This window comes from Rhipicephalus sanguineus, chromosome 1, assembly GCF_013339695.2.
Source record: "Rhipicephalus sanguineus isolate Rsan-2018 chromosome 1, BIME_Rsan_1.4, whole genome shotgun sequence".
Lineage (NCBI taxonomy): Eukaryota > Metazoa > Arthropoda > Arachnida > Ixodida > Ixodidae > Rhipicephalus > Rhipicephalus sanguineus.
The window spans coordinates 3,302,531-3,321,035 of NC_051176.1; the positions used below are offsets into that span (position 1 = coordinate 3,302,531).

Here is an 18,505-nt window from a genome sequence, read left to right on the forward strand (position 1 = left end):
TGGCGGTGCCCCGCGTTGTGGAGTGACGAAGACGTTACGTCGTCCAAGTGGGATGTTACGATACGCAGTCCGGATTTGGAAGCACAACTATGGGCAGTCCAACGAGCCCGCGACGTGGCGGAGAGGCTAGGCCTATCTGTCTCGACGTGGCAGTGACCCGCTACGTGCTAGTTCACGCCCGAAGAACCCCAATAACGTTTTTTTTTTCATTCCATTCCATTATGCATGGCAGGCAAGTATTCTACGACAGAGCGACGCCAGTGCTTCAAGCTGCTTCGGAAAAACACCTTATAAAAGCGTCATGTCGGGCGAACGCAAATTGCTGTTGCAGTGTTGGCTATCCGTTCTTATGACATTGTAATAAGCAGTGAATATGTGCAACTATGACTCCTCAAGCTATAGTCAAGCGTTGCTCGAATACGCCGACGGCCGCTACTTATGATATGCACATCAACGCACCATAGAGTTCACTTCAATGCGAAGGTGACGCCCCTGTTCTACAGCGTCGACGTTGCGGCGGACCATGAGATTACACGTCAGTGTAATCGATGGGCCTGGAAATCCGATTCTATGTGCCCTAGTGACTTTTCACAAATAAATCGATCCACCTTGTAACGCTTGGCTCGAAGCAAGAAAAGTGACTTAACTCTTCTGCACATCACGAGCGAAAGGTATGTTTGTTTTTGCAAAGACTATGCACACGTGCGGCGGCTGCAGTAGCTTGGCACGATTCCGCGCACGTTAAAATTCTGGTTAGTTGTGGCGTTGCATTTGTGCACGGGTGAACAGCGAACGCTAGCGGAGTTACATGTGCACGTTTCGCTCTCCCGTTCGACGGCTACCGTGCCAGGAGAAAGAGCAGGCAGGATTTACCTTCGCCTAGTCACGTGGTACCGCAGCGAGGAGGTGCCGAGCAAGCGCAGCCTCTCCGCAGAGGATCACGTCACGCCTGCCACGCGCTTCGGCGGCTCGCGACGCAATGAACGACCTTGGGAGACAGCGTAGCAGAGCTTTCGCTGTAGAAATGCGGAAGTGCTTCAATTCCCACAATCTGTGGGATCTGCCGTATTGTATTTGCTTTGAGCCAAGCGCTAGGAGGCGGACGGACATGGTTGTGAAAATTGAGTAGTTAGTTGTGGCACGCCGACTACAGTGACGCCGAAAGGGTAGCTTATCGTCCAGCGTAATGTCGGCCCTCACGTTAGGGCACAGACGTCCGTTTTATCAAGCGAAGTGCACGCTGCGGTGCGATAGCATGCAAATCGGAAGTAGCGGTCCTTCGCGTACTCCTTCAGGATCAAGCTACGCTTGACGCCGAGCAAGCTACACCTTGCTGAGTTTATTACTTTGTTCCAACAACAGATAGCCAACGTTGCAATAACCACTGACGTTGCGCAGCCATGGCACCCGTGTAGGCTTTCTTTTTATTCCACGAAGCAGTTTCGAGCGCTGGAATGGCTGAGCATGCTTGATGCGGAATGCCCATGTTCGATTCCGGCTGCGTCTTATTCTCTGCGACCATCCAGATTTCTCGCTCACCGAGAACGCGCCTCCAACGAATTTTCTGGCACGCGCACTCCTGTTGAGTTTTGCGCTGCCTATTCTCGACGTTCCTGGAATTACATCGACTGTGAATCGCGTGTGACGCACACCCGCATTGCAGAGACCATGTATGGTATGCTGGAATGCTCCACCCGTGACTGACAGAAAGGGTTTCGTGACGTAGGGAACAGGCATGCCATGTTATTCATGTCCTGACCTGTTAGTCGTCTTCGACATATCGTATTATGCCAGTTTTGGTAGATACCAGGCTAAGGATACGACCACAAGAGCGCGCGAACGTGGATAGATAGATAGATAGATAGATAGATAGATAGATAGATAGATAGATAGATAGATAGATAGATAGATAGATAGATAGATAGATAGATAGATAGATAGATAGATAGATAGATAGATAGATAGATAACAACGAACGGTCAAAGTGCCTTTGGTTCCCAATTATTGCTTTGCATTTAAATATTGCATATCTTAGCGCGTCTTCCTAACGCCCCTAGTTGCCACAGGGAGGATGAAATCTCAGAGTGTTTACACTGTTTAGTTAGCCGCGCGTATGGCAGGTAGCGCCGGCGCAGGATACATCCCGTACATAAAGCAGTCACAGCAGCTTCATTTTATAAGTACTTCGAAATAGCGACCCTTAGATTTTCGTTATTTGGCAGAAATAAGCGCATTGCGCCGCTAAGCTAAGGTAGCTAACCGTTTGTCTGAATTCACTAGCGCCGTCTGCAGTCCGGTTGATGGACCATCATCAATTGCACTGTCCGCATTTATGGCGCATTGTCCTGTTTGCAGGAATGCTTTGCGTTCAATAAAAGTGGAATGCGATGCGCTCTTTCAATTTTAATTGCAATGCGGTGACAGCTCTTCCGGTACACGTAAGGATATTTGAATTCTATAATTTTGGCCAGCATGTGGAACGAAATGTACTTGCAGAACGCTTTCTGGGGGCTCTGAGAGGTGAGCTGAACCGACACTCATTATTCACTTGTATTCAGTTCAATAAAGCGCATATTCTTCGGCTGACCGTACCACCACTAAGATTTGCAGCACTCCGTGTTCGAGGTGACTGGCGGTATCCGTAATTCATCTGAAGTACGAGCGTGGTTTTATACTGGTAGATAGTCTAGTCTAGAGACGTACACGAATATGCTTTCTTTTTTTTTCCACTTTGCCTATTGTGGGTACACTTGCCCAGGCTAAACAGTACATCAGCTAAGGTAAACGTCTGTTAATGATATGTGACAAATAAAACGCGAAAATCGCAACTCGCTTGATTAAAGCGTGCTTCTTTCCTGCTTTATGCTGTTGTGCTTTTCGTTAGGCGTCCCAACTCTCGAAGGTGTACGCAAAGTGCATATGGATGACATGCCATTCGCAAAAACGTTGGCTTGTTCGTATATCATTACGGAAATAAAGGCTATCCAGCTCACGTGCATGGATAACGAGAGCCCAGAGTGTATTGAATAAATGGACGTGTTCCTCTGGCCAGGCAATTATTTCTGACGGATGCGCTTTGAACATATTCTTAGCAAAGACTCGTTGCTGTGATTCTTTTATTTCGTCCTGCAGTGGTGGACGCGACGGCTAAATATCCGACAGGCCTCCTGCAAGCATCCACGGCCAATTTGGGAGCCTACGACGAGTGCATAGAAACTGTAGCGAGGGATGAGTACGGAATCGAGAAGGCACGCGGACAATACTGCAACGTGCATCTCTCCATTGGAGAAGACAGCCCCATCATCAGCGAGATCATGCCAGCGGTAATGCTCTCGCACAAAAGGGTAAGCGGCTCTTGTTCTCTCTAGCGTGCCTTCTTGCGGTGTTGAGATGTCCTCTCACTCAAGCCCACTTTCTATGCCCGAGCGCATCCTTGGTTGTCGGAGCTGGCAGTAACAGCTGGCGAGGCTCAAAAATACAGGCAATGACGCACAGCTACGGCCCATTTTATAGACAACTTTCTGTGGGCATCCCAAGTTAGAAAAAACATGCGGACGTCATCCAGGAGATAGAAATTAGGCATAACGGCTCAGAACGTTAGGTACAGTGGGTTGAAGAAAAAAAAAGAAAAAATAGAAGGATCGAACTAACTGGATTGTTTTAAGACTCGTGACGACTTTGTACTTCGTATCTATATACAAAAAGATCAGCAAAACTCATCCTATTTTCGTCATACTGTTAGGTATGCCACTCATTGTATGGTGAATGAGCTTACACTCAATATTTTTATTTACCATAGCCCATCAAACCCGCCTCTTAAAACTTTGTGAATAGCAACCCATTATGTATCCTCTCCTGGCTTGTAATTGTGAAGGACTCGTTGTCAGTTGGAGCAAGCAAGAAATCAATATTGTACGCAGCGCCTGTAGTCACATCCGTAATGCAACATCGGGCACTGTACTAGCAAAGTAAAAAAAAAGTGATTTCAGGGATGTCACACGCCGAAAGCGCAGTGATTGTGGCGCTGACCATACGGGGAAACTTGAAAATAATTTATTCCAGCAGAGGATATATAACGTGCCGTCACTGCATGGCATATGAGAATTATCGCATTCTGCCCCGTCGGATTAAGGCCGCATAGACCACGGTCGAACCCAACTCTTAGCATGACGACGATACTAATCTAATGTGTTAGGCTGGGTAGAAGAATCAAAACACCCGCTTTCCCGGACTCAAGTGGAATCCTTTCCAAGTATTCGTGGAAGATGGTCGGGGAGTAACGGAAGAAAGTTGTTGTGGCCTCGTTCTGTTTAAGACAGGGAAGGCCACGCAAAGGCACAAAACTTACCTCTGTTCAACTTGCCCAACTTGTACAGAAAATTACGTGAGAACTTCCTGAAAACACGTGTAGAAACGTTGAGCAAAACTCCGCCAAGGATTCGTCTGAAGAGATGGATTCCAGCACGATTGCGTGTTGTTCCTGAAATGGCATCAGCTTTTCTTTCAGAGTTTTCTTTTGAACTGCTTGATAACCCAACCTGAAGATCCTGATAAGTAGTTTTTCTTATGTACTAATAAAAAGCAGCACCTCAAGCAATCTAGCTAGATACGATGACGTCAATAGACTGCAATCAATGTAATGCACAGTGCATCGACTGTGTTGTCAAGGTCAAGGTTATTAAAATCCGATATAAATGCGCGAAGTTGAGATTCACCATGACTTGGACAATTTTGCGCGCAATCTAAGGTTGAGGGAGGTTTTCATGATAGAGCTGCTACTGGTGAGAGTTCCTTGGCACTGCCGTCCTCTAAACACTGGACGCCACCCTCGCAACGTGACAAATATCTTGACTTATATATTGAGGCTATTCAGCGCGATGTCATTCAAGCACACAAGCAGAAAACTCCGTTCCATCGTAATATGCGACAAGAAGAACTGAAGGCTGTCGAAACATTAAGAAAGCGTACCGACATCACTATCAAGCCAGCTGATAAGGGGGGGGGGCACTGTGGTTATGAACACAGCGGACTATATTGAGGAGGCTCTAAGGCAGCTTAATGATCGTACATTTTATAGGCGACTTCATGCAGACCCCACAAAGGACTTTAAATGAATTTTGAAAGAGAAGATTACTGTACTCTTCAGAGAGAAAAAAATTTGTGGTAAGGCAGCCACAACACTGGTACCTCTAAGTCCATCTACAGGCCGATTTTATATGCTGCCAAAAATTCATAAGCCAAACAATCCCGGCCGCCCCATTGTTTCAGCTAACGGAACGGTGACAGAAAACCTGTCTTGTTATGTTGACTCGCTAATTCGTAACATTCCAGCAACATTTCAGTCTTTCGTGAGGGACACGAACCACTTTTTGTCGGCAATTAATGAGATTACCGTGCCTAATGGTTCCTTCCTTGTAACACTGGACGTATTGTCCCTGCACACAAACATCCCTCATTCGCACGGCATCTTGGTGGTTGTTGAGACGTACGACAAATTTTCCGGCGATAAGCCAGTAGACAGCCCTATCCTAGCGACACTACTTGAAATGATTTTCCAGCTGAACAATTTCGTGTTTAACGAAGTCCACTACCTACAGGTTAGCGGTACTTCTATGGGAACTAAGATTGGACCGAACTATGCAAACATATTTATGGGGAGGCTTGAAGAGCAATTTTTACGCAGTCGCCATTTAAAACCACTATGCTACAAGAGGTTCATTGACGACACGTTTTTTATTTGGCCACATGGTGAATCTCAACTTCGCGCATTTATATCGGATTTTAATAACGTTCACCCATCCATATCCTTCACGCACACCTACTCGGCGGAAACTATTAACTTCTTTGACGTCACTGTAAGCCTGAGGAACGGGAACCTATTGCTGTCGATCAGTAGGCTTCTCATAAAGAGAAGCCTACTGATCGACAGCAATATCTTCATTTCAACAGTAGTCACCTTAAACAATGTAAATCAAGCATCCCATATAGTCAAGCAGTCCGTTTTAAACGCATTTGCTCAGAGCAGGCAGACTTCAGTGCCAGCTGCGATAAACTACGTGTTTCCCTTCTAAAACAGAAGTACCCCACTCAGATTATTGATGACGCTGTGGCACGCGCAGACAAGCTTGACCGTAAAACGCTTATCAACGCCGAGAGACGTCCCCGTAGCCTCAATAGCGCTAACCTTGTCCTCACGCATAGCGCCTCAGTGCCCAGTGTGGCAGCAATTCTGAGGAAACATTACAACATGCTGACTCAAAGCGAGCATTTAAAGAAAGTTTTTCCCGAGCCACCCCGCGCCGTGTATCGACGTTGCAGTAATCTGCAGGATATCCTCACGTCCTCCAAAGTTCGAAACAACTACATTCCACACGCTGGTTGCCATCCATGTCACAAACCTCGATGCAAAGTATGCACTCAGATGACGACCACCGCTGTGGCTAAAAGCACCGCCAATGGTTTTAGCTTGAAAATTCGTGGCGATTTTTCGTGTGAGACAGATAATGTGGTATATTTGCTTGAGTGCTCCATCTGCAAGTTGCAGTATATCGGTCAAACCGAAAATGCATTTCGCTACCGTTTCAACAACCACAAAGCGCATGTGCACTCCATGCTTCATTTGCCAATATCTAGACACGTCGCCAGCACCGGGCACACCTTTGAATCATTTACGGCGACTATATTGGACTCAGGATTTACGTCACATTATAAACGCGAAATGCGCGAGTCATCTTTAATTCACAAGTTCAACACGGTTTCTTACGGCTTAAACGAGAACGCGGGTAGGTTGGCTAGCATACTTGCCTAGTGTACAGTGCACACCTCATTGCTGGCACAAACTCGTCTTTGTTCCTGTTCCTCTTGCCTATCAACTGTATTGTATTCACCATGCGCCCACCACTTGTTCTCGCGCAGCGCGTTCCTATTGTTATTCACAGCGATGCGCCCATTAACAGGTGTTGCTCGCACTGCGAATGACAACTGTCGCCCTCGATGCTCAGCATCATTGTACCTGCTGCTCTGGATGCACATTTTTGCACCGGTTGGTCTCGATGAACGTTTTAGGGGCGAAGCTCCTTAAGGCGGCACCCGTTCGTCCCTCGTAGTCGTCGTAGTCGTATAGTCCGTAACCAGTCTTACGCTTTGACCTCCAAGGTGGTGCCGGTGGGAGATTTTTCCTCTGCGTTGTTGAACAATAAAAAATTCGCAGCGTGCGCGTTAACTAAAAGCCGAATTCTTCTGTCTCTCATTCCCCATTAGCAGCCATTGGCATGTTCCAGTAGGAAACGTTAGTAGAAGTAGAAGTGTAAGTGTTAGCTAAAAGCCGACTTCTTCTGTCTCTCATTCCCATTAGCAGCCATTGTTTACCTCCAAGGTAGTGCCTGGTGAGATTTCTCCTGTGCGTGATCAAACAATAAAAATTTTGTTCAAAACGCCGTTGATTGATGAAAGAAACCAACGAAAGACGCCAGATTTTTTTTAAAAGCAGAACGAAAGAACGCCAGATGTTTCTAAAGCAAAACGAACACACGCCAGCTGCTTAACGAAAGACGCCAGATTTTTCTAAAGCAATGGTTTTCTAAACAATGAAAATTCACAGCGTACATGTAAAATTAAAGTGAGCTGCAAGTCGTCATAAGTCATCGAACCTTTAGTATAAACGCGCCCGATCTCACGTCGGTGATGATGTACTGGGCAGAATTCACGGAAGATTCACGGTTTACCGATGAACCTCCGCAGCTTCGCCCACTCATCATCATTCACTCCGTGGATATGCTGTGATTTTTTTGTGTTGCACCTGTTGTTTTGCACTCGATGCACGTTTTATTGTTTTGCACCATTGTACCTGTTGATCTGGATACACATTTTTGCACCTGTTGCTCTGGATGCACATTTTTGCACCTGTTGCTCTAGATGAACGTTTTTTTTTTTGTGTTGCACCTGTTGTGTTGCACTCGATGCACGTTTTATTGTGTTGCACCATTGTACCTGTTGATCTGGATACACATTTTAGCACCTGTTGCTCTCGGTGAACGTTTTTTTGTGTCGCACCTGTTGTGTTGCACTCGATACACGTTTTACTGTGTTGCACATGTTTCTTTCGATGCACGTTTTGATTGTGTTCCACCTGTTGCTCTTGTGTTGCACCTAAGTACGTTTGATTGTGCTACACGCTTATAAATAGTGTCAGTCACAGGCAGTACATTCATTCTGACGAAGGCTGGCCGACCAGCCGAAACGTTAATAAAACTACATTTCGTACGTGAGTCCTTCTCACTCATATATCGTACCGGACCCATCGATCTTCATACCCAAAGTATATATATATATATATATATATATATATATATATATATATATATATATATATATATACACGGTGTTTCAAGAAATGTGTCCAACCTTCTCAAAAAATCAGGAAGGAAAATGCGATATTTGCTCGGGGCTTTCAGAATTGGTTTTTCTGTAGCGGCAGGAATCTTATGGTAGTTAAGGGCATCATTTAGGACAGTAATTAGGAAAGTTACATTAATTAACTTCTTAATTAGTGGAGTTAGGGGATTGTGTCAAATGGGAGAATTGAAGTACCTCATGCGGCGAACCCATCGGAGCTTTGAGATTTCGAAAAAGCGTCCTCTAGTAATTGTTGTGGCGTAATGAACTTCAACCAAATGCAACGGCTTTCAACAGCGAAAGCCATCGAATTCGGTTGAAATTCATTACTCCATAATTATTACTAGAGGCCGCTTTTTCGAAATCTCAATGTTGGGATGGGTTTCTGGCACGAAGAATTTCAATTCCCCAATTTGACACAGTCACCTAACTCCACTAATTAAAAAGTTAATTAATTTAACTTTCTTAATTACTGTCTCAAGTCATGTGTCTAACCATCTCAAGATGCCTAGCGCTACAGAAAAAGTCATTCACTCATTTTTGACGTCTCAGAAGAATATGGCAGTTGCGTTCTTGCATGTTTCTGTTTAGGTTTCGCCATTGAATTTGGATGAATTTCATTGCTTCGTAATTATTACTACAAGCCACTTTTTCGAAATCTCAAAGTTGGGTTGGGTTTCTAGCATGAAGAACTTCGATTCTCCTATTTGACACAACCACCTACCTCCACTAATTAAAAAGTTAAATAATTTAACTTTTTTAATTACAGTCCCAAATAATTTCTTTAACCATCTTAAAATCCCTGCCACTACAGAAAAATCAATCCTGAAGGCAGCAGTCAAATATCGCATTTTCCTGATTTTTTGAGAAGGTTGGACACATTTCTTGAAACACCCTGTATATATATATATATATATATATATATATATATATATATATATAAATATATATATATATATATATATATATATATTAATGAGAACTAACAGACAATAACGCCAAGGAAAGTACAGGGGGTGTTACATGTAGTATTTAGAATATAAATGTGAAGAAAGTAAAGTGGACGAAAAGATGACTTGCCGCCGGCAGGGACCGAACCTGCGACCTTCGAATAACGCGTCCGATGCTCTACCGCTGAGCTACGGCGGCGGTCATCCGCCCGTCCACTTTCTGGGGTATATATATTGATTTAAACCTAGGAGTGTTAGTCAGCGCCAATCGCAGCCATGGCGGCGAGTGTGGAACACTCTTTTTTTGCCTGTTGGCGTCACGTAGCACGTGATCATTTTACGAGTTGGCAGCTGACCAATAATCCCTCGCATACTACCTGAAGGCATTAAGTCTGCCAAGACGAGACCCTCGCTATGAATGAAGGAAAGCACATGATTTTTCAAGGGCTCGTTTACCTTTGTTAGACACAATATTAATGAGAACTAACAGACAATAACGCCAAGGAAAGTACAGGGGGTGTTATCTGTAGTATTTAGAATATAAATGTGAAGAAAGTAAAGTGGACGAAAAGATGACTTGCCGCCGGCAGGGACCGAACCTGCGACCTTCGAATAACGCGTCCGATGCTCTACCACTGAGCTACGGCGGCGGTCATCCGCCCGTCCACTTTCTGGGGTATATATGTTGATTTATACCTAGGAGTGTTAGTCAGCGCCAATCGCAGCCATGGCGGCGAGTGTGGAACACTTTTTTTGCCTGTTGGCGTCACGTAGCACGTGATCATTTTACGAGTTGGCAGCTGACCAATAATCCCTCGCATACTACCTGAAGGCATTAAGTCTGCCAAGACGAGACCCTCGCTATGAATGAAGGAAAGCACATGATTTTTCAAGGGCTCGTTTACCTTTGTTAGACACAATATTAATGAGAACTAACAGACAATAACGCCAAGGAAAGTACAGGGGGTGTTATCTGTAGTATTTAGAATATAAATGTGAAGAAAGTAAAGTGGACGAAAAGATGACTTGCCGCCGGCAGGGACCGAACCTGCGACCTTCGAATAACGCGTCCGATGCTCTACCACTGAGCTACGGCGGCGGTCATCCGCCCGTCCACTTTCTGGGGTATATATGTTGATTTATACCTAGGAGTGTTAGTCAGCGCCAATCGCAGCCATGGCGGCGAGTGTGGAACACTTTTTTTGCCTGTTGGCGTCACGTAGCACGTGATCATTTTACGAGTTGGCAGCTGACCAATAATCCCTCGCATACTACCTGAAGGCATTAAGTCTGCCAAGACGAGACCCTCGCTATGAATGAAGGAAAGCACATGATTTTTCAAGGGCTCGTTTACCTTTGTTAGACACAATATTAATGAGAACTAACAGACAATAACGCCAAGGAAAGTACAGGGGGTGTTATCTGTAGTATTTAGAATATAAATGTGAAGAAAGTAAAGTGGACGAAAAGATGACTTGCCGCCGGCAGGGACCGAACCTGCGACCTGCGAATAACGCGTCCGATGCTCTACCACTGAGCTACGGCGGCGGTCATCCGCCCGTCCACTTTCTGGGGTATATATGTTGATTTATACCTAGGAGTGTTAGTCAGCGCCAATCGCAGCCATGGCGGCGAGTGTGGAACACTCTTTTTTGCCTGTTGGCGTCACGTAGCACGTGATCATTTCACGAGTTGGCAGCTGACCAATAATCCCTCGCATACTACCTGAAGGCATTGAGTCTGCCAAGACGAGACCCTCGCTATGAATGAAGGAAAGCACATGATTTTTCAAGGGCTCGTTTACCTTTGTTAGACACAATATTAATGAGAACTAACAGACAATAACGCCAAGGAAAGTACAGGGGGTGTTATCTGTAGTATTTAGAATATAAATGTGAAGAAAGTAAATGGACGAAAAGATGACTTGCCGCCGGCAGGGACCGAACCTGCGACCTTCGAATAACGCGTCCGATGCTCTACCACTGAGCTACGGCGGCGGTCATCCGCCCGTCCACTTTCTGGGGTATATATGTTGATTTATACCTAGGAGTGTTAGTCAGCGCCAATCGCAGCCATGGCGGCGAGTGTGGAACACTTTTTTTGCCTGTTGGCGTCACGTAGCACGTGATCATTTTACGAGTTGGCAGCTGACCAATAATCCCTCGCATACTACCTGAAGGCATTAAGTCTGCCAAGACGAGACCCTCGCTATGAATGAAGGAAAGCACATGATTTTTCAAGGGCTCGTTTACCTTTGTTAGACACAATATTAATGAGAACTAACAGACAATAACGCCAAGGAAAGTACAGGGGGTGTTATCTGTAGTATTTAGAATATAAATGTGAAGAAAGTAAAGTGGACGAAAAGATGACTTGCCGCCGGCAGGGACCGAACCTGCGACCTTCGAATAACGCGTCCGATGCTCTACCACTGAGCTACGGCGGCGGTCATCCGCCCGTCCACTTTCTGGGGTATATATGTTGATTTATACCTAGGAGTGTTAGTCAGCGCCAATCGCAGCCATGGCGGCGAGTGTGGAACACTTTTTTTGCCTGTTGGCGTCACGTAGCACGTGATCATTTTACGAGTTGGCAGCTGACCAATAATCCCTCGCATACTACCTGAAGGCATTAAGTCTGCCAAGACGAGACCCTCGCTATGAATGAAGGAAAGCACATGATTTTTCAAGGGCTCGTTTACCTTTGTTAGACACAATATTAATGAGAACTAACAGACAATAACGCCAAGGAAAGTACAGGGGGTGTTATCTGTAGTATTTAGAATATAAATGTGAAGAAAGTAAAGTGGACGAAAAGATGACTTGCCGCCGGCAGGGACCGAACCTGCGACCTTCGAATAACGCGTCCGATGCTCTACCACTGAGCTACGGCGGCGGTCATCCTCCCGTCCACTTTCTGGGGTATATATGTTGATTTAAACCTAGGAGTGTTAGTCAGCGCCAATCGCAGCCATGGCGGCGAGTGTGGAACACTCTTTTTTTGCCTGTTGGCGTCACGTAGCACGTGATCATTTCACGAGTTGGCAGCTGACCAATAATCCCTCGCATACTACCTGAAGGCATTAAGTCTGCCAAGACGAGACCCTCGCTATGAATGAAGGAAAGCACATGATTTTTCAAGGGCTCGTTTACCTTTGTTAGACACAATATTAATGAGAACTAACAGACAATAACGCCAAGGAAAGTACAGGGAGTGTTATCTGTAGTATTTAGAATATAAATGTGAAGAAAGTAAATGGACGAAAAGATGACTTGCCGCCGGCAGGGACCGTACCTGCGACCTTCGAATAACGCGTCCGATGCTCTACCACTGTCGCGGGATCGAATCCCGGCCGCGGCGGCTGCATTTTCGATGGAGGCGAAAATGTTTGAGGCCCGTGTACTTAGATGTAGGTGCACGTTAAAGAACCCCAGGTGGTCGAAATTTCCGGAGCCCTCCACTACGGCGTCTCTCATAATCATATGGTGGTTTTGGGACGTTAAACCCCAGATATTATTATTATTATGCTCTACCACTGAGCTACGGCGGCGGTCATCCTCCCGCCCACTTTCTGGGGTAATAAACCAGCAAACATCGGAACTAACGGAAGTTACCTCAGGTGTACCACAGGGCAGCGTCTTGGCTCCTATTCTATTTCTGATTTTTATTAACGATTTGCCCCAATCCATCGGAATCAACATAAAGCTTTTTGCAGACGATTGCATTATATACAAAGAAATTAACTCCCCTTCAGATCATGTGGTCCTCAGCAATGCTCTGCTATCTGTGTCAGATTGGTGCACGAAATGGCAGATGACATTAAACGTAAAAAAATCAGCCTTGTTAAGAGTCACCCGTAAACAAAACATTTCACATTTCGACTACACTATTGGCAACACGCTACTGACTTCCCTCAAACAGCATAAGTATCTTGGATTAGTTATTTCTAGTGACCTTAGATGGGAGGCACATGTTAACTATGTTACTTCTTCAGCCTTAAAAAAATTATTTTTCCTTAAAAAAAAAGACGACTGCGATCCGCACCACCTCAAACAAAACTCTTAGCCTATAAAACCTTCATTCGACCTACAATAGAATACGCTAACTTAGTCTGGTTCCCTGCCACAAATAACTTAACTAAAAAGCTAGAAAGTGTGCAAAGAAAGGCGGTTAGGTTTATATACAATAAATACAGTTTGCTCGATTCACCCACTGAATTAATCGCAAGAGCTGGGCTACTAACATTACGAAATCGCGCTAAACTCTCACGCCTAAAAATGCTCTTCCAACTTATTCATAAACAGCTAAACATCGACAGCTCTAGGTTCATATCCATTTCGGAAGCCAGACAGTCTCGCCACAAACATCCATTAACTTTACAGGAATACCATTTTAACAGCAACTGCTTCAGGTATTCTTTCTTCCCACAGTCAATTAGAGAATGGAACAGATTACCCGGCTGTATAACCAATAGCAATGACTTGAATACTTTTTTGACATTGCTTGATAACTATATTCGTGCCACCCATAGCTGAATTGATGTCGTTGTTTTTTCTCTCCTCTACTTGTAAAAATTCTTGAGTGCCTTTTGATTATGATAATTGTTTCAGTGCCATACGCAGTGAATTTGTTTTTCATGTTATTAGTGACATTTTTGCATGTTATTGAAACGGTCCACCATGTACCATATCTGAGTTGTAGAAGTTTTTCACCACATTGCTTATGCTCCTATATAATCCATGTGGTATCGTATAAGAATTATAGTCATACACTTCCACTTTTTCAATGTAAGTGTATCTCTTGTATCTTTCGGTTGCCCTCCTGCAATAGTCCCCATTGGGACTGGCAGTATGTAAAAATAAAATAAATAAATATATGTTGATTTAAACCTAGGAGTGTTAGTCAGCACCAATCGCAGCCATGGCGGCGAGTGTGGAACACTCTTTGCCTGTTGGCGTCACGTAGCACGTGATCATTTTACGAGTTGGCAGCTGACCAATAATCCCTCGCATACTACCTGAAGGCATTAAGTCTGCCAAGACGAGACCCTCGCTATGAATGAAGGAAAGCACATGATTTTTCAAGGGCTCGTTTACCTTTGTTAGACACAATATTAATGAGAACTAACAGACAATAACGCCAAGGAAAGTACAGGGGGTGTTATCTGTAGTATTTAGAATATAAATGTGAAGAAAGTAAAGTGGACGAAAAGATGACTTGCCGCCGGCAGGGACCGAACCTGCGACCTTCGAATAACGCGTCCGATGCTCTACCACTGAGCTACGGCGGCGGTCATCCTCCCGTCCACTTTCTGGGGTATATATGTTGATTTAAACCTAGGAGTGTTAGTCAGCGCCAATCGCAGCCATGGCGGCGAGTGTGGAACACTCTTTTTTTGCCTGTTGGCGTCACGTAGCACGTGATCATTTTACGAGTTGGCAGCTGACCAATAATCCCTCGCATACTACCTGAAGGCATTAAGTCTGCCAAGACGAGACCCTCGCTATGAATGAAGGAAAGCACATGATTTTTCAAGGGCTCGTTTACCTTTGTTAGACACAATATTAATGAGAACTAACAGACAATAACGCCAAGGAAAGTACAGGGGGTGTTATCTGTAGTATTTAGAATACTACAGATAACACCCCCTGACTAACACTGCTGCTAACACTGCGCTGACTAACACTCCTAGGTTTAAATCAACATATATACCCCAGAAAGTGGACGGGAGGATGACCGCCGCCGTAGCTCAGTGGTAGAGCATCGGACGCGTTATTCGAAGGTCGCAGGTTCGGTCCCTGCCGGCGGCAAGTCATCTTTTCGTCCACTTTACTTTCTTCACATTTATATTCTAAATACTACAGATAACACCCCCTGTACTTTCCTTGGCGTTATTGTCTGTTAGTTCTCATTAATATTGTGTCTAACAAAGGTAAACGAGCCCTTGAAAAATCATGTGCTTTCCTATATATATATATATATATATATATATATATATATATATATATATATATATGATAACCTTGCGGCAACCAAAGTTACTCTTCCGCATTTAAGCCTATATATACCGAATTCTTTGAACGTCATTCACGCTGGACCCGACGTATTATATGGAAGGAAGGGGCGACGAAACTTTCTTGAAACCAGATTTACTTAAAAGGGAACTCCGGGGCAGTTTCGACCATATTGAGGTAACGCCGTTTTCAAACGGTATAAACAGTCCTGTAACAGCAAGGGTGGTTCATTTTGCTGAAAGAGTGGTCAATAATTTAAAATAAGCAATCAACGAGGAGTCAAAACCAAAACAGGGAACTGAGCTGCTCCGTGCTGGGTATACGATGACGTCACGAAGCGCGCTACACACCGGCACGGCTGGCCAGGGTGTAAACATAGCACACGTGCTTCCTCTATCGCGCGAAAAGCAAGCTGGCGATGTCATCGACGCGGAATCAAGCTGTGCCAGCCCGTCTCAACTTACCAGTGAAGAGTTCAGCGATGATTGCAGCTACTATATGAGCGCGGAAGCACCGCCTTTAGTTTCGACCTACCGGCGCGTGATGTAACTGACGTGCCCCGCATCGATCTCCTCGTTGCTCAGTATTGTGCGTGCTTACTGTAAAACCCGATGTCAACGACGACTAAGACGCTAGCAGCTAACAAAACCGAACAGCTTTACGCGTGTCGTCGCCGCCTCGTAGAAGAAAGCGTGCGCTGCAAAACCGTCTGTTGGGCGAGGCGGGGTTCGAAAAGAGTAGGCACCTTACGTCACACACACAGGATGGCCCGTGTTAACAGGCGTGATTCCGGAATCGGTTGCCAATTTTAAAAATTGTTTTCTAAAAAAGTGAACGACTTACGGTTGTATAATTTGGCACATATCATCAGGGTGAATATCAGGGTGAATATCATCAGGGTGAATATCGAAAAATCACCGGAGTTCCCCATTAACGTTGTCAGCTGGTGGACCAGCCTGACGAAGGCTGGCGACTCTGACGAAGGCTGGTCCACCAGCTGAAAACGTTAAGTAAATCTGCTTTCAAGGAAGTTTCGACGCCCCTTCCTTGCATCATATATATATATATATATATATATATATATATATATATATATATATATATATATATATATATATATATATATATATATATATATATATATATATTGTGATGACGAAGAGCGGCACCGAGGCTCCGGCGCGCGAGAGCGAGGTAGAGGAAGAGAAGTAGAGAATAAGAACAGCCGGCCTGCAGCAAGGGCGTTGTCTCTGTTCTCTTTTACAATGGCGCAGTCTACGAACTATGAACCGTAAGTGCGTCCTCGTGGTTCATCGGCGCTGTGGACCTTCCTTCCAAGGAACGCTTATGCAGCCCGTCTCGCTACAACTGCCGGAAGCACCTGTGCCACCATTCAAGGACGGCGTCCAGGCCTCCTCGGTGGCTCAAGGGCAGGCTTACCCCGGCGCCGCCAAGACAGTACACGGCTTACCGTTGCCCGGGAATGCCGTCCACGCTTCCCGCAGCGACAGCGGCTTACTCAGTACTCCATCGGCACCAGAGCCGCTTAGGGGTGCTGTCCAAGCTCCCTCGGACAAGGGTCCCTCTTCTGTGAGTACGCTGGTCGTGTCCTATTCGTCGGACGTTACCACAGGCACCACGCGCGGATCGCCCGAGAGCGCTGCCGAGCTTTCCGCCACCATCGCGAGACTCCAAGTCACGGTGACCGCCTTGGCAGCGTCAATCTCCGTGCTGTGTCCTACCGCCTTGCCAGCACTGCACTCGCTCAGTGCCGCGTTGGCCGCCGCCGCCTCGCAAGACCATGACGAGAGCTCACCCGAGAGCCGCAGAGAGCTGCGGTGCGCCCTCACGGAGCTCTCATACCAACTCGACTGGTTGGCGTCATCATGCCCCGGAGTTTCGCCTACCGTAGCACCATCACCGGCTGCCTGCGAACTACCGGAGTTCCACGGTTTCCAGAACGACGCCGTCGACTGGGTGGCGACCGTAAACGCAATCGGAGCTCGCGAGTGCTGGACGGACCGGCAGAAGTGGTGCGTGGCCATTGACCGCCTTCGGAATGGTGCCGCGGCGTGGCACAGGTACGAAGGCGTGCGGCAGCAATCCTGGGCCGAGTGGAGCACCAGGCTCATAGCTGCCTTTGGACCGATTGATCACCACCTCACTGCCACCACCCAGTCCAACCTCACTGCTACCGAGGATGGAGCTCTGAAGGGGCACCACCTCGAGGAGGCTGCAGCTGCGCATTGCAGCTCACTTACAGACAGTGTCTCAACCTACTCTAGGACAGCCACACAACTCAGACCAGGCTCACCATCTCAGGTCACGGACTCGGCGTCCGTAACTAACACACTAACGTCTCTGACAGACCGCGAGACCACATCTCGTTCACAGCCATTGGAGAAGCGATCCCGAAGCTCACCATCGTATGAGCACGTCACTACGACCTCTTTGCACCAGCGACAGTCGGAGAAGCGGCCCTCACTTTACGCGAAACCTGACCGGTCTGCAAATTCTGGGAAAGAGGTCCTTCTTGTCGCGTCAAAGCATGGTCCTCCGCTTTCAACGCAGTCATTGGCCGAATGCGCAGACGCTCACCTACTGCTCATCGACAAGTCGCTTCACGAAGTCAAATCGATAGATGATGCCACATCCGCCAAGGGTCAGTCCGTTTCATCAAGCGGGTACCCAAGCATGGCTGAACCTACACCCCAGCCAGAAGAAGCCGATGTGTGCCAGCCCTGCCCCCTGACGTGTGAGCCCATTTACGACAGGAACAACTTCATTCAGACTTCCACTGTGTTGCGTGAAGGCCAAGTGGAACACGACGGAGTTGTTTTTTGCACGGGATCCATCACTGGTCGACCGGGCTTCGACAAGTTCGGAGGGAGAGGCAGCGAGATCGAGATGGCTTTGGACACCCGTCACAATCTTGGCACAGGGTGCACACATGTCCGACCTCGTTCGCATCCTTCGTCGAGCCATCATTTACCGACTCAAGACGGAAGCCCAGAAGAAGACAAAGTTGATGATACGTGCCACCGCAAATGGCATACGACCAGCGTAAACGTGCGACGACAACAATACAGTCAGCGCCGTCAACCAGAGCCATCGTCATTGGCAGTATTGCAAGCCAGACTGCACCAC

General features: G+C 46.3%; 1 protein-coding gene across 1 annotated transcript in view; it reads left to right on the forward strand.

Moving 5' to 3' along the window:
* The window catches only part of LOC119389270 (nose resistant to fluoxetine protein 6-like), an 81,488-nt gene that overhangs the window by 23,498 nt on the left and 39,485 nt on the right, over window positions 1–18,505 (forward strand). Inside the window, exon 2 of the mRNA XM_037656475.2 lies at window positions 3,133–3,344. Coding sequence (XP_037512403.1) covers window positions 3,133–3,344 — 212 coding nt within the window. The remainder of the gene's footprint in view (window positions 1–3,132; window positions 3,345–18,505) is intronic.